The sequence below is a fragment of the Rhinoraja longicauda genome, chromosome 21, assembly GCF_053455715.1.
Source record: "Rhinoraja longicauda isolate Sanriku21f chromosome 21, sRhiLon1.1, whole genome shotgun sequence".
NCBI lineage: Eukaryota > Metazoa > Chordata > Chondrichthyes > Rajiformes > Arhynchobatidae > Rhinoraja > Rhinoraja longicauda.
In genome coordinates this window covers 1,832,216-1,849,751 of record NC_135973.1, presented here as the reverse complement: position 1 = coordinate 1,849,751, position 17,536 = coordinate 1,832,216, and the positions used below count along the sequence as shown (strand labels likewise).

Here is a 17,536-nt window from a genome sequence, read left to right as displayed (position 1 = left end):
AGGCCCCTCAAGTCCTATCTCTGTTCCGGGCTCACAGACGATACATAGAAACATAGACATAGAAACATAGAAAATAGGTGCAGGAGGAGGCCATTTGGCCCTTCGAGCCAGCACCGCCATTCATTGTGATCATGGCTGATCATCCACAATCAGTAACCCGTGCCTGCCTTCTCCCCATATCCCTTCATTCCACTAGCCCCTGGAGATCTATCTAATTCTCTTTTAAATTCATCCAATGAATCGGCCTCCACTGCCCTCTGTGGCAGAGATACAACGTTTACATGTTACCTGGTTTATTTTCTGCACTAACTCTCTTTTGGAACCACAGCCGGCATTCATCCCAATAAAACCCTCAGCTCGAAACACCCTCCAACCACCCCACTGCCCTTCTATTAATATCCAGGCTTGAAGATGGATTTGAAATGGCAAATTTTTTATTTTCCACTTGACTCAAATCCAATATGTTCATAGAAAACAGAAAATAGGTGCAGGAGGAGGCCGTTCGGCCCCTTCGAGCCAGCACCGCCATTCATTGTGATCATGGCTGATCATTCTCAATCAGTACCCCGTTCCTGCCTTCTCCCCATACCCCCTGACTCCGCTATCCTTAAGAGCTCTATCTAGCTCTCTCTTGATTGCATTCAGAGAATTGGCCTCCACTGCCTTCTGAGGCACTGAATTCCACAGATTTACAACTCTCTGACTGAAAAGGTTTTTCCTCATCTCCGTTCTAAATGGCCTACCCCTTATTCTTAAACTGTGGCCTCTGGTTCTGGACTCCCCCAACATTGGGAACATGTTTCCTGCCTCTAACGTGTCCAACCCCTTAATAATCTTATACGTTTTGATAAGATCTCCTCTCATCCTTCTAAATTCCACTGTATACAAGCCTAGTCGTTCCAGTCTTTCAACATATGACAGTCCCGCCATTCCGGGAATCAACCTAGTAAACCTACGCTGCACGCCCTTAATAGCAAGAATATGCTTTCTCAAATTTGGAGACCAAAACTGCACACAGTACTCCAGGTGCGGCCTCACTAGGGCCCTGTACAACTGCAGAAGGACCTCTTTGCTCCTATACTCAACTCCTCTTGTTATGAAGGCCAACATTCCATTGGCTTTCTTCACTGCCTGCTGTTCCTGCATGCTTCCTTTCGGTGACTGATGCACTAGGACACCCAGATCTCATTGTACGTCCCCTTTTCCTAACTTGACACCATTCAGATAGTAATCTGCCTTATTTCTTAATTATTATTAAGTTTCTTAATTATTTCTTAATTATTTCTTAATTATTTCTTAATTATTTCTTAAGTCATCTCACCACTCTAGCTGGGGGCACAATCCACACACGGGTCATTCCGTTTGGCAGGAAGAATATATTTGTGTCATTTTTTAACCCCTGCATGAAGTTTGTTGCCAAGACTTGAGGGTCTCAGCGACAGGGAGAGGTTGGGCAGTCTAGGTCTCTGTTCCTGGGAGTGCAGGGGGACTGAAGGGCGATCTTATCCACTTCCATCTATCCCTAAGTGTGGTTGGCCAGAACACAGAACGTTGTGAAGGGAACGGACTGGTGATGCTTTGGGTCGGGACCCTTCTTCAGACTGATGGGAAGTAGGGGGGAGAAAGCTTGGAAAATGGAGGTGGGGGTGAGAGAAAACCTGGCAAGTAATAGGTGGAAGACGGACACAAAAAGCTGGAGTAACTCAGCGGGGCAAGCAGCATCTCTGGAGAGAAGGAATGGGAGAAGCTTCGGGTCGAGACCCTTCTTCAGACTCTTGAGTATGAAGAAGAGGTCTCGACCCAGAAATGGCACCCATCGTTCTCTCTCCAGAGATGATGCATGTCCCGCTGAGTTACTCCAACATTTTGTGTCTATCTTTGCTTTAAAGCAGCATCAGCAGTTTCTTCCGACAACAAGTGATAGGTGGATACAAGCAAGGGGAGTGATTTGTAAATGGGTGGAGTGAGTGAGAATGTCTTGAGGTGAAAATGAGACAGCAGGGTATCAGATAAGGACAAAAGGAGTGAAATGTAAAGGCAGAGGGAGGGATACAGTGGGACAGAGATGTGGGGGAGGAAGGGGAGAATTGTGGACATTATTGCCAACACCACCTCTGGTCCATTAAAAGAGGCAATTCCTTTTCAAAAGTTTCAGCGAGGCTGCATTCAATGTTTAACCAGCAAGTGGTTTTTTTTTGGCATTCATTTCAAAAGCCCCCTACACAAGTAGTTCTCATAGACTCATAGAGTCTTACAGCATGGAAACAGCCCATCTTCAGCCCAACTTGCCCACACGCTTCATCTACACTAGTCCCACCTGCCTGCATTTGGCCCATATCCCTCCAAAACCGTCCTATCCATGTACCTGTGAAAATGTCTCTTAAACATTGCAAAAGCACTGATCTCAACTACCTCCTCCGGCAGCTTGTTCCACACACCCACCACCCCCTTTGTGTGAAAAAGGTACCCCTCAGGTTTATATTAAATCTTTCCCCCCTCACCTTAAACCCATGTACTCTGGTCCTCGATTCCCCTACTCTGGGCAAGAGACTCTGTGCATCCACCCGATCTATTCCTCTTGTGATTTTGTACACCATGTGATATAATCCCAGAATCAATTGACAGGGCAACATATATATCATATTAAGAAGTAAACGAACACCAATTCCAGAACCAGGGGCCACAGTCTAAGAATAAAGGGGAGGCCATTTAAAACTGAGGTGAGAATAAAACTTTTTCACCCAGAGAGTTGTGAATTTGTGGAATTCTCTGCCACAGAAGGTAGTTGAGGCCAATTCACTGGATGGATTTAAAATAGAATTAGATAGAGCTCTAGGGGCTAGTGGAATCAAGGGATATGGGGAGAAGGCAGGCACGGGTTACTGATTGTGGATGATCAGCCATGATCACAATGAATGGCGGTGCTGGCTTGAAGGGCCAAATGGCCTCCTCCTATTTTCTATGTTTCTATGTTTCACATGTTGTTTGTATCTTGGTGTCATTGTGTACGTGTCCAGCAATTTGTTTGTTGGTTTCCAAAAGATGTGATACTTTATCATTAATGTTCCTGCCTTTATCAAGTAAATATCTGCTCTTTGAAAAAATGTGTTGCCGGTCTGAAACGTGAATGTCGCCATCTCCACTCCCACAGTGAGCTGATCTGTGAGCTAACGCTCGGTGAAAATGCACTAACAGCAATGTTTCTTTTTGTGTGTGAATCTCTGCAGTGTTGTTTACCAGGATGGATTTTATGGTGCAGACATTTACGTAAGTACTTGTGATGCACAAACTGTTTGTGTCTCATTTCCAAAGCCATTCTTCTTACGCCCATCCACTGTGTTCATCTTGTGCTAATGCTTTTCAGAAAGCTTTGTACACAGTGTACGTTATTCCCAAAAATATAGTGCTCATTTCCACATACATTTTCCAAACTGCGAGACTGGAAAGGGTGGAGAGAGGATTGACCAGGACTTTGCTGGGACTCGAGGGGCCTGGGATACAGGGAGAGGTTGGGGCAGGCGAGGACTGGATTCCTTGGAGCGCAGGAGGCTGAGGGGTGGTCTTATAGAGGTGTGTAAAATCATGATGGGAATGGATAGGGTGAGTGCCAACAGTCTTTCACCCAGAGCAGAGGAATCAAGAACCAAGAGATCGTATGTCTCAGAAGGCGTTGTGTACAATCTACAGTGTTCTTTGTTACAAAGAGAAACGGCGGCATGGTGGCGCAGCGGGTAGAGCTGCTGCCTCACAGCGTCAGAGACCCGGGTTCAATCCTGACCTCAGCTGCTGTCTGCGTGGAGTTTGTACGTTCTCCCTGTGACTGCCTTGGGTTTCCTCCAGTTTCCCCCCACATCCCAAAGTTGTGTGGGTTTGTAGGTTAATCGGCCCTTTGTAAATTGCCCCCTACTGTGTGGGAAGTGCATGAGAAAGTGGGATAACATGGAACTCATGGTGAAGGGGTGATTGATGGTCAGCGTGGACTTGGTGGGACGAAGGGCCTGTTGCCATGCTGCACCTGTCAATTAAACCAAACTACAGGTGGGCACTTGGAGAACAGAGTATTATTATTCAGTGCAGGAGGGAACTGCAGATGCTGGTTTACACCACAGATAGACACAGGGTGCTGGAGTAACTCAGCGGGTCAGGCAGCATCTGTGGAGAACATGGTTAGGTGACGTTTCACAGAGTGCTGGAGTAACTCAGCGGGTCAGGCAGCATCTGTGGAGAACATGGATAGGTGACATTTCACAGAGTGCTGGAGTAACTCAGCGGGTCAGGTAGCATCTGTGGAGAACATGGATAGGTGACGTTTCGTGCTGAGACCCTTCTTCAGACTGGAGTCTTAATGCGTAATGTTGCCTGTTCCTTTTCTCCATGACCTAACACAGCTTGCTTTGCTGTTATGTGGCTTTGCTGCCTCTCACAGTCTTGGCTTTCTGCACACATTGCGAGCAATGGGATGAGTCTGAGCTACATCGAGCTAGTGGGGCAGCCATCAGGCATCAGGAACTCAAAGTCAAATCAAAGACTCAAAGTTACATTTAGTGAGTTTTAATTTTAGTTTTTGTATTTTAATTCCCAGACGATAAGAAAGATGAGAGGGGATCTTATAGAAACATATAAAATTCTTGAGGGATTGGACAGGCTAGATGCAGGAAAAATGTTCCCGCTCTTGGGGGAGTCCAGAACCAGGGGCCACACAGTTTAAGAATAAGGGGTCGGCCATTTAGGACTGAGATGAGGAAAAACATTTTCACCCAGAGAGTTGTGAATCTGTGGAATTCTCTGCCACAGAGGGCAGTGGAGGCCAATTCACTGGATGGATTTAAGAGAGAGTTAGATAGAGCTCTAGGGGCTAGTGGAATCAAAGGAAGTCCAGAACAAGGGGTCACAGTTTAAGGATAAGAGGACCGAGATGAGAAAGTTTTTTTTCACACAGAGAGTGGTGAATCTGTGGAATTCTCTGCCACAGAAGGTAGTTGAGGCCAGTTCATTGGCTATATTTAAGAGGGAGTTAGATGTGGCCCTTGTGGCTAAAGGGATCAGGGGGTATGGAGAGAAGGCAGGTACAGGATACTGAACTGGATGATCAGCCATGATCATATTGAATGGCGGTGCAGGCTCGAAGGGCCGAATGGCCTACTCCTGCACCTATTTTCTATGTTTCTGTTTCTATGATATGGGGAGAAGGCAGGCACGGGTTACTGATTGTGAATGATCAGCCATGATTACATTGAATGGCGGTGCTGGCTCGAAGGGCCAAATGGCCTACTCCTGCACCTATGTTTCTATGTTTCTATGAATGGCGGTGCTGGCTTGATGAGCTGAAAGGCCAACTCCAGCGCCTGTTTTCGATGTTCCTATGTTTCTATGATAATCTCCCGGTTCTCATTTGACTCGGTGGGCAGCGACTCTGTGGCAGGGTCTCCCGTACCCACCCATTGGCCAGGACTTCCCGAGTGGGACACACAGGGGCACGTGTGCTGGGCACGTGTGCTGGGCACGTGTGCTGTCCACGTTCCTTGCTCCACGTTCCCCCCCCCCCCCCCCCCCCGGCACCTTCTGTGGGCACCCTTAAAGGGAACTCTTTTAAAAAGGAGGTGATGAGGAACTTAGACACAAAATGCTGGAGTAACTCAGCGGGGCAGGCAGCATCTCAGGTGAGAAGGAATGGGTGACGTTTCTTCAGAAGGGTCTCGAACCCGAAACGTCACCCACTCCTTGGGTGCCGCCTGACCTGCTGAGTTACTCCGGCATTTTGTGTCTACCTTCGATTTAAACCAGCATCTGCAGTTTTTTTTCCTACATGTGAGCAGGAACTTCTTTAGTCAGAGGGTAGTTAATCTGTGGAACTCATTGCCACAGAGGGCTGTGGAGGCCAAGTCAGTGGATATTTTTAAGGTTGAGATGCACAAGTTCTTGATTAGATTGACACAGAATGCTGGAGTAACTCAGCGGGACAGGCAGCATCTCTGGAGAGAAAGAATGGGTGACGTTTCAGGTTGAGACCCTTCTACATCAGTCTGAAGAAGAGTCTGGACACGAAAAGTCACGCATTCCTTTTCTCCAGAGATGCTGCCTGTCCTGCTGAGTTATTGAAGCATTTTGTGTCTACCTTTGGTTTAAACCAGCATCTGCAGTTCTTCTCATATGCAAGTTATTGATTAGTACAGGTGTCAAGGGTTATTGGGAGAAGGCAGGAGAATGGGGTTAGGCAGCTGAGATCGGCCATGATTGAATGGCGGAGTGGACTCGATGGGCCGAATGGCCTAATTCTACTCCTACAACCTGTGAACCTTCCATGAACTGATTGGGAAGGCTGCTGTAATTGATGGTCCAGTCAGCATCGAAGCCCAGAGAAGGGATCCACACAGTGACAGAGCTCAGGATAGACCATGCCCACAAAACCCCACTGACAATCCCTGACCATCTTCACGTCCCCGATCCCAACACCTGGTGTTCACAGCCAGGTCTCCAGGGCCTGAACTACAGGGAGAGGTTGGGCAGGCTGGGACTCTATTCCTTGGAGCGCAGGAGGATGAGGGGTGATCTGACAGAGGTGTACAAAATCATGATGGAAATAGATAGGGTGAATGAACAGAGTCTTTTACCCAGAGCAGGGGAGTCAAGAACCAGAGGACATGAGTTCATGGTAAGAGGGGAAACATTTCATAAGAACATGTGGGACAATTTTTTCACACAAAGGTTGTGGGTGTATGGAACGAGCTGCCAGAGGAGGTAGTTGAGGCAGGGACTACCACCACATTTAAGAGACATTTGGACGGGTACATAGATAGGAAAGGTTTAGAGGGGTATGAACCAAACGCAGGCAGGTGGGACTAGTGTAGATGGGGCATGTTGGTTGGCGTGGGCAAGTTGGGCCGAAGGGCCTGTGTCTGTGCTGCATGACTTCATGTCTCTATGATTTCAGGCTATCGACATTGTTGTCTATAACTCAGAAGAAGGCCAATGGGACTAGCCTAGTACGGACAAACTGGGCCGAAGGGCCTGTTTACAGCTCCATCACTCTAGTTAGACAGTAAACGTGAATCATTAAGAAAGATGTAAAATATCACATAATTTAGTATTTCCCATTCTCTGATTCCTAAATTATCTGCTATTTGGGATGTTATCGTTTGTTGATAAGAAAATAAAATGGAGATTTGTTAATTGTGAATCAGAGGGGTCTTTAGAATCATTTACTATGTTCTGTCTCCGACAATCAGAGGGATCTTTAGAATCATACACTTCTGTTCCGTCTCCAATATTTGTTTTAATTTTTATTATTTATTCTTCATCCAAAGTCCAGATCAAACGGTACACCCTTTTTCAGATGAAGATGACATCATTTCTTCTGTCTCTGACATGAACAAATTTCGAAACATATGAAAGAGAAATATATTTTACGCAGGACTGCGTAGAGAAACAAAAAGAGCATTTTACATCACGTTGAGAAATAGGTACATTACAATTTCCCCATGGAAGTAGCTTCATTGGATTTTTCTGCTGAACTAGCAAAATTAGGACTTAGCCTCCAAGTTTAAATTGATTAAATTTAATTGATGCAAATATAAAAAATGCATTAGAAAACATTAGGAAATATAAATTACATTCCGGCTTCTAAGCCATTACAATTCATCTTCTCAAGTCTATATAATATTAGGCTGCGTATAATGTTAATAAAGGAAGAAGCACTTTCAACTTGAGACAGCACGAAAATCTATCCCCATAACTCAAAAGACTACCTATGGGGTTTTTTGGTTTTTTTTGATGATTAGGTGATACTTAAATTGTATGGATTTTAGACTTTGAATGTTTCAGAATCAAAGGCAGAGTTGAAGAGACAATAGACAATAGACAATAGGTGCAGGAGGAGGCCATTCGGCCCTTCGAGCCAGCACCACCATTCAATGTGATCATGGCTGATCATTCTCAATCAGTACCCCGTTCCTGCCTTCTCCCCATACCCCCTGACTCCGCTATCCTTAAGAGCTCTATCTAGCTCTCTCTTGAATGCATTCAGAGAATTGGCCTCCACTGCCTTCTGAGGCAGAGAATTCCACAGATTCACAAGTTGCTGCTTTACAGCGAATGCAGCGCCGGAGACACAGGTTCGATCCTGACTACGGGTGCTGCACTGTAAGGAGTTTGTACGTTCTCCCCGTGACCTGCGTGGGTTTTCTCCGAGATCTTCGGTTTCCTCCCACACTCCAAAGACGTACAGGTATGTAGGTTAATTGGCTGGGTAAATGTAAAAATTGTCCCTAGTGGGTGTAGGATAGTGTTAATGTACGGGGATCACTGGGCGGCACGGACATGGAGGGCCGAAAAGGCCTGTTTCCGGCTGTAGATATATGATATGATATGATAAAAGGTTTTTCCTCATCTCAGTTCTAAATGGCCTACCCCTTATTCTTAAACTGTGGCCCCTGGTTCTGGACTCCCACAACATTGGGAACATGTTTCCTGCCTCTAACGTGTCCAACCCCTTAATAATCTTATACGTTTCGATAAGATCCCCAAGAGGAATGGCTTATTGGCTTCATGGATTACTCATTCTTTTTACATTCAAAACATTATTTCTGTTTCATTATAGAATAGTATGTGGAGAATCTGTGTTTGGCAGTGAGGTCACTCAGATAGGGGGTGTTGGATGAAGAGTGTGACTGTTGCAATGGATGTGCAATGCTGCCCGATGTGTTTACCACTTGTGAAATGGAGGAGGCTTTATCCGACGAAAACAGGGTTGATACTCAATGAACCATTGGTGCCCTTTTGGGGAGAATTTGGGTTTTGTTAAAACAACCAGGGCTCGGGGTGAATGGTGGCAAAATATTACAGTGAATGTACGTTGATGTCGAGGAGGGAAACCTTGGCCGAATGCTTTGCGATCTCAGGACTTTTTAAATCTTTTATTTTTCTCTCCACTGCATTTGAAAGAGTAGACGGTGTGAGGAGGCAGTCCCCCGGGATGGTGGGATGGCCAACATCTGAGCCAGGTTTTAATTGGTGTTTGCTTAATCTACGGAGACTGGATTCTCTGTGTTAATTGGCATGCTGAAATAATTTAGAAACGCTTGATAGAACATTCTGGCCCATTGAGCAGAAATGCTCAGCCTTCTTCACAGTTTGACATTCAATGTTTCACTGCCCACGGTTCATTCTGAATGTGCATTTGTTTGTCCCGTTAGTTAATTGAAGATCCATAATTATCCAAACTTTCAAAATTAGCAAGAGCTAATTTAATTAAAATAATTTGCACTGACTTAATTCCAACTTGCATACTTCCAGATAATTCGTTTTAATAACAGAACCAACAAATGCAAAAAGATTAATAAGTAAGGGTTATCTTGAGAAGATTATATTTGACTTTTCAGTATTTTCAACACTTATTTAGCAGGTGGCTATTATTTTGTTGCATTAAACAGCAAGCTATTGTTGAATAAAGACAACGTTTGTATTCTTAAATTGAACTGTAATGAGGGATATGATCATATCTCCCCAATCAGTAGACACAAATTAAAATTAGTAGCTTAGTTTTAAGAGTCCAGAGTGTATTATTGTCGTGTGTCCCAGATAGAACAATGACATTCTTACTTCCTGCAGCACAACAGAGAGAAAAAATAATGATTTAATTCTCTTTTTTGAATGTTGTTTTCATGTGACAAGCCATACAAAAGATTCAAAATCCAAAACATCATTTCAGTTTGAAGGGTTGTCATCAAGTTACATTTTATAACTGTTCCAGGCTTGGGCTGAACAAAATAAGTCAAGGATACAACAAGGTGTGATGATTTAGAATGCCATTAAAATAGGCATTTCGTTACTCTGGTGGAAAAGGTCATAAGGAAGAGGAACAGAATTAGACCGTCCGGTCCATCGAGTCTACTCTGCCATTCAATCATATCATATCATATCATATATATACAGCCGGAAACAGGCCTTTTCGGCCCTCCAAGTCCGTGCCGCCCAGCAATCCCCGTACATTAACACTATCCTACACCCACTAGGGACAATTTTTACATTTACCCAGCCAATTAACCTACATACCTGTACGTCTTTGGAGTGTGGGAGGAAACCGAAGATCTCGGAGAAAACCCACGCAGGTCACGGGGAGAACGTACAAACTCCTTACAGTGCAGCACCCGTAGTCAGGATCGAACCTGAGTCTCCGGCGCTGCATTCGCTGTAAAGCAGCAACTCTACCGCTGCGCTACCGTGCCGCCCATGGCTGATAAATCATGGCTGATTTATCTTTCCCTCTCAACCCCATTCTCCTGCCTTCTCCCCATAACCCCTGACACCTGCACTAATTAAGAATATATCTATCTCTGCCTTAAAAATATCCATTGAAAAGGTTCACAAGTTCACCAGTTATAGGAGTAGAATTAAGCCATTCGACCCATCGATTCAATCATGGCTGACCTCTGCCTCCTAATCCCACTTTCCTGCCTTCTCCCCATTACCCTTGACACCCGTTTTAATCAAGAATTGTCTATCTCTGCCTTAAAAATATCCACTGACTTGGCCTCCACAGCCCTCTGTGGCAATGAGTTCAACAGATTAAATACCCTCTGACTAAAGAAATTCCTTCTCACCTCCTTTCTAAAAGAGTGCCCTTTAATTCTGAGGCTGTGACCTCCGGTCCCAGACTCTCCCACCAGTGGAAACATCCTCTCCACATCCACTCTATCCAGGCCTTTCATTATTCTGTAAGCTTCAATGAGATCCCCCCTCATCCTTCTAAACTCCAGCGAGTACAGGCCCAGTGCTGACAAACGCACATCATATGTTAACCCACTCATTCCTGGGATGGTTCTTGTAAACCTCCTCTGGACCTTCTCCAGAGCCAGCACATCCTTCCTCAGATTTGGGGCACAAATCTGCTCACCGTTACTCCAAATGCGGCTTGACCAACGCCTTATACTGCCTCAGCATTGCATCTCTGTCCAGTCCTTGTGATGTTAACGCTAGCATTGAATTTGTCTTCTGCAACTTGCTTAGTGTTCTCCATTAATGATCTGACCAAGAAAGGAGTTCCCATGTGTTAAGTAGCACAGTAACATTGAATGATTCAGTGTAATGGTGTACCAGGGCAGTGCCTCAGTACATCGTCCATGGAGTTTACCTTTGGATCCTCCGATTTATCTCCACAATGTGTACGTTAGAATTTTAACCATCAGCACTCACATTGTTTCCTGAGAAAACCCAAGTCCCATCATTTATGGATGATTAAACTAGGATTCTGCTCCCTTTCAAATGTTAAACCTGTCATCTTATGAGATATTGTTGAGTTGTTTCACCACACGCAAAATATCATCAGGTCTGTGGGCCAGAGCTGGCGTGTAAGTTGATGGTAGACACCAAATGCTGGAGTAACTCAGTGGGACAGGTAGCATCCTCTGGAGAGAAGGAATGGGTAAAGTTTCGGGTCAAGACTCTTCTGAAGAAAGGGTCTCGACCCGAAGAAAGGACTTGACCCACGTGAAGAAGGGTCTCGACCCGAAACGTCACTCATCCCTTCTCTCCAGAGATGCTGCCTGACCCGCTGAGTTACTCCAGCATTTTGTGTCTATCTTCGGTTTAAACCAGCACCTGCAGTTTCTTCCTCCGCATGTAAGTTGACATGATAAATTGGAGAACAATATAGCATTGGAAATTATATCTATCTTGCAGCACATTTTTTAAAAGTGTTGCGTCTTCAGTTGGTGGGTGTATAGAATGTGAGGTGACCATTGGAGGTGTAAACCCTGACCTGCTTCCATAAGTGTTGAGGATATTGAGCGTGGGTGGTGTGAGCTTGCAGGTGGACTGAGCTGACCTCTTCTTTTGCAGGGTGGATATGCTGCGTACAGGTATGCCCAGCCTGCCACCGCCACCGCGGCAGCCTACAGCGACAGGTAAGAACACAGCCCCGACCCCCTGACGGTCTTGTTGTTTATGGGATTAAGGCGTGAGCGGGCTCAGGGGAATGTGCCGCCTGGCGCCGCGAGGAAGGCCCACCTACGATGTGGCATCGCATGCACCATCTGATCTCAACAAACCGCACGATGGTTATTTATCATCCAAACAAGTAACTGAGCTGTGAATGTGTGATTGCCGCTGTACTTCAGTGGTATGACTGCCCCACCCTGGAGCGGTTTATGGCATCTTCCCACTGATATCTGCCCCACCACTCCCAACACACCTCCGCTAGTTCAAGGGGGCTACACTGAATTTCAAGGCAACTTTCAGAAATTGAGAACAGACCAGGTGCACCACTATGTTGCACGTTTAGCAGATGTGACCAGATACAAATTTCTAACCCCATGTTTTACTGCAGGAGATACAATGATCCAGGTAATTAGACCGGTAGGTTTATTAGCCAGTAAATTGCCCTTTGTGAGTTGGTGAGAGGCAGAACTTGAGGAGAGTCCACAACCAGGAGCAGTCCTGAACTACTGTCTACCTCATTGGTGACCCTCGGACTATCCTTGATCAGATCGTATTGGCTTTACCCTTATCATATATCTCTCCACTGTAAAGGGCTCGATTGTAAACATGTATCATCTTTCTGCTGACTGATTAGCACGCAACAAAAAAAGCTTTTCACTGTACCTCAGTACACGTGACAATTAAAATAAACTGACTGGAAAATATTTAAGAACATTTGTAACTGGCAATGGTTACAGATGCTGCCTGACCCGCTGAGTTACTCCAGCACTCTGTGAAACGTCACTTATCCATGTTCTCCACAGATGCTGCCTGACCCGCTGAGTTACTCCAGCACTCTGTGTCTTTTTCCTACAGTGTAGAGTGGACCTGGATCTGAAGGTTTTGCCACAGTCTGAACCAAAACCCTGCAGAATAAATAGTGAAGAAAGGCAAATTGAACTTTTTTCGAACAACACAGACCATTGAACAGCACAGCACAGGAACAGGCCCTTCGGCCCACAATGTCCATGCCGAACATGAAGCCAGGTTAAACTAATCTCATCCACCTGCACAGGATCCATATCCCCCCATTCCGGCATGTCCATGTCTCCACTCCCATCGTGGTCCGAAATATCTTAAAACAGAAACCGTAACAAAATATAATTCAGGAACATTTTCATTTACCACCACAGGAAGATGAGGGAAAGGTCTTGGTTTTACTAATGACATCCCCGACGGAGGCTTCATTTTGATGTGTCGTTCAGTTCGATTTAAGTCAAGGCTTTATCCAGTTCCATCCTGTTAGACACACTAACACTTAATGACCAACCATCTTGCTGCAACTGATGGCCGGTTTCCCCAGATGAAACACATTTCTTGCCTGCTGACAGGCCCAGCAAACTGCAATGAGAATATTGTTTGCAATAGCTTCCACTGCCAGTCAGTCCTCGGGTCGCAGATCAATATTGCAAACAGCAGCCAGCGCTGACATTTCAATCAGCAGAGGTGTGGCGCCGTTTACACCTACGTGATGAACAGATCAGACCTGGAGCGGTAGAGTTGCTGCCTTACAGCGAATGCAGCGCCGGAGACCCGGGTTCCATCCCGACTACGGGCGCCGTCTGTACGGAGTTTGTACGTTCTCCCCGTGACCTGCGTGGGTTTTCTCCGAGATCTTCGGTTTCCTCCCACACTCCAAAGACGTGCAGGTTTGTAGGTTAATTGGATCGGTATAATTGTAAATTGTCCCTAGTGTGTGTAGGATAGTGTTAGTGTGCGGGGATCGCTGGGCGGCGCGGACCCGGTGGGCCGAAGGGCCTGTTTCCGCGCTGTATCTCTAAACTGAACTAAATTAACTGAACCTCATAGAGCTGCTTCCCTTTCCCAATGTGAGATACTAAACTAATTTACACGTGTAATCTCCTTGGAGCACAGGAGGATGAGCGGTGATCTTATGAAAGTGTAGAAAACCATGAGAGGATTAGGTCAGGTAAATGCACAGTCTCGTGCCCAGAGTGAGCAAATCGAGAATCAGAGGACGTGAGTTTAAGATGCGGAGGGGGGGGGGAAGATGTAATGGGAACCCGAGGGGTTACTTTTTTACACAAAGGGTACTATCGCAACGGTTAAGAAAAATTTGGACAGGTACATGGATAGGACAGGTTTGGAGGGATATGGGCCAAACGCAGGGAGGTGGGACTAGTGTAGATGGGACAAGTTGGCTGGTGTGGACAAGTTGGGCCGAAGGGCCTGTTTCCACGCTGTATCACTCTGTGACTCTATAACAGGTGTGTCAATTCACAAGACCAGGGGCGGTGGTGGAGGCAGTGGCATTTAAAAGCCTTTTGGATCGGCATGTGGATGTGCTGGGAACGGAAGGATATGGAGAATGTGTAGGCAGATGAATGATGGTCTTGGCATCATGTTTGGGACAGACATGTTGGGCTGAAGGGCCTGTTCTTATGCTACACTGTTCCGTGGTCTATAAAACCAATTTGTAAGGCAGCCACTTGCTGTATTCGAGTTTACAAAAAGAACATTTCGTGAAGAGAAAGCTGGAGGGAGAAGAATAGAAGAAAAATGTTGATGGAACTGCATGTGGAAGGCAGGCTGAGAGCTCACATAGAAAAGAAAGATTACATGGAATGAGCTGTCAGAGGAGGTAGTTGGGGCAGGTTTCGATCACAGCATTTAAAAGGTGGACAGGTATATGGATCGGAAAGGGATGGATTAGGGATACGACAGGTACATGGATTAGAGGGATATGGGCTAAACGCAGGTGGATGGGACTAGCTTAGATGGGGCATCTTGGTTGGCATGGACCAGTTGGGATGAAGGGCCTGTTTCCGTGCTGCATGACTCCATGACTCTCAAAGCAAAATTTTAGAAAGGAGGTGAGGAGGAACTTCTTTAGTCAGAGGGTAATTAATCTGTGGAACTCATTGCCACAGAGGGCTGTGGAGGCTAAGTCAGTGGATATATTTAAGGCAGAGATAGATAGATTCTTGATTGGAATGGGTGTCAAGGGTTTTGGGGAGAAGGCTGGAAAATGGAGTTATGAGGCAGAGATCAGCCATGATTGCATTGTCTTAAGAAGGGTCTCGACCCGAAACGTCATCAGACTCATTCTCTCCCAAGATGCTGCCTGACCCGCAGAGTTACTCCAGCATTTTGTGTCTACCTTCGACTTAAAGCAGCATCTGCAGTTTTTTTGTGAACTTGTGAACCTGTGAAAATAAACCAAATCCCCTCGTTTGTTTTCTGAACAAACAACGTCAACAATTTGCACCAAGTGTGACTGATCAGCTGGTTGGGAGAAGAAGCAAAATGACCACGACTTTAGTCCATCTCCAACACTGGAGTGACGTGGTGGTGCAGCCGGTGGAGCTGCTGCTTCTCAGCTTTCGTGACCAGGCCTCTGCCTGTGTGGAGTTTGCACGTTCTCCCTGTGAATGTGCGGGCTTTGTCTGGGTCCTCTGGCTTCCTCCCACATCCTGAAGATGTCCCTGTTGGTAGATTAATGCGGTCACTGGAAGTTGCCCCCGCAGTGGAGGGCAGGCAAAAATAAAATACAATAAAATACAATAAAATACAATAAATTAATGATGGTGGGCAGGAAAGAGGATGAGCCAAAATGCCTGCTTCCGTGCTGTATCTCCAAAGTCTAAAAGTCTAAGGACCACCTTGGATGTGATTTAATACCACATTCCATATGCGTTCACCCACTTGCCTTCGAAGGCAGTTACATAGAAACATAGACAATAGGTGCAGGAGGAGGCCATCTGGCCCTTCGAGCCAGCACCGCCATTCAATATGGTCATGGCTGATCATCCAACTCAGTATCCTGTACCTGCCTTCTCTCCATACCCCCCTGACCCTCTGTGGCAGAGAATTCCACAGATTCACCACTCTCTGTGTGAAAAAAAAACTTTCTCATCTCGGTCCTAAAACCGCCATTCATTGTGATCATGGCTGATCATCCACAATCAGTAACTAGTGCCTGCCTTCTCCCCATATCCCTTGATTCCACTAGCACCCAGAGCTCTATCTTCTTAGGCCCCCTCGGTCATGGCTGACCATGGGTGATGCATCCTAGTTGGCTGCTTGCTCCACACCTCGGTTAGAGCAGCGTCGCTTGTGGCTGAAGAGACCAATGTGGGAGGGACAGTCTCTGTGGCAAAGGTCACATTTGTGTGTGGTCTCTGGTCTGTTGAAGTTGCTGCGCTCCTTTCTGCGTGCCCGCTTGTCTGCCGCTGCGTTCATCAGTTTCTCTTCCCCGTTTTGAGATGTTGGTTCAGGGTACCTCTCCATCTCGTGCGGTCAGCAGCAAGGCTCTCCCAGGACTCCACATCGATGTTGAGCGCCTTCAAATCTCTCTTGCAGCTCTATCTCTATCTAACTCAGAGCTCTACCTAACTCTCTTTTAAAGTCATCCAGTGAATCGGCCTCCACGGCCCTCTGTGGCAGAGAATTCCACAAATTCACAACTCTCTGGGTGAAAACGTTTTTTTCTCACCTCAGTTTTAAATGGCCTCCCCTTTATTCTTAGACTGCGTGGCCCCTGGTTCTGGACTCCCCCAACATTGGGAACATTTTTCCTGCATCTGGCTTAGACAATAGACAATAGACAATAGGTGCAGGAGGAGGCCATTCGGCCCTTCGAGCCAGCACCGCCATTCAATGTGATCATGCCTGATCATTCTCAATCAGTACCCCGTTCATGCCTTCTCCCCATACCCCCTGACTCCGCTATCCTTAAGAGCTCTATCTAGCTCTCTCTTGAATGCATTCTGAGAATTGGCCTCCACTGCCTTCTGAGGCAGAGAATTCCACAGATTCACAACTCTCTGACTGAAAAAGTTTTTCCTCATCTCAGTTCTAAATGGCCTACCCCTTATTCTTAAACTGTGGCCCCTTGTTCTGGACTCCCCCAACATTGGGAACATGTTTCCTGCCTCTAATGTGTCCAACCCCTTAATAATCTTATACGTTTCGATAAGATCTCCAGTTTGTCCAGTTCTTTTATAATTTTATACGTAGATCCACTCTCATCCTTCTAAACTCCAGTGAATACAAGCCCAGTCTTTCCAATCTTTCCTCATATGACAGTCCCGCCATCCCAAGGATTAACCTCGTGAACCTACTCTGCACTGCCTCAATAGTTCTAAATCATTTGTCAAGCGTCGAGAGTTTTTATATGCACCTGACAATGGAGCCATGAAATTCTTACTTGCTGCAGTTTAAACAAGCCCATCAATTCAATAACACACAGATGAATGTACAGTAATCAAAAATACAATAAATTAATAACCAGGTAACCATAATGTGGCAAACCCCAAGTCCGTAGTCCAACCAAAGACACAGACCATGGGAGATCGCAGTCGCTGAGGTCAGTGTTGTGCGGTGTTCAAGAGCCTGATGGTTGCTGGGAAGAAGCTGTTCTTGAACCTGGAGGTCACGGTTTATTGAGCTGCATTTATCATCAGCTGCAAAATTAGCCACTTGGAATCAAAATTATTGAGAAGAATTTAAAAGCAAGAGTTTAACTTGTGCACGAACTTGAGACCATTAGGTATGGATTAACATCATTAGAAAATCGAGTTTGATTCTTAAATTTCTCTGC

General features: G+C 45.8%; 1 protein-coding gene across 10 annotated transcripts in view; it reads left to right on the top strand.

The window, feature by feature from the left end:
* Positions 1-17,536, top strand: part of rbfox1 (RNA binding fox-1 homolog 1) — a 743,628-nt gene that overhangs the window by 699,345 nt on the left and 26,747 nt on the right. For all 10 annotated transcript variants that reach the window (XM_078417598.1, XM_078417591.1, XM_078417588.1 and 7 more), the window contains 2 exons: positions 3,228-3,267; positions 11,836-11,900. In XM_078417598.1, coding sequence (XP_078273724.1) covers positions 3,228-3,267; positions 11,836-11,900 — 105 coding nt within the window. The remainder of the gene's footprint in view (positions 1-3,227; positions 3,268-11,835; positions 11,901-17,536) is intronic.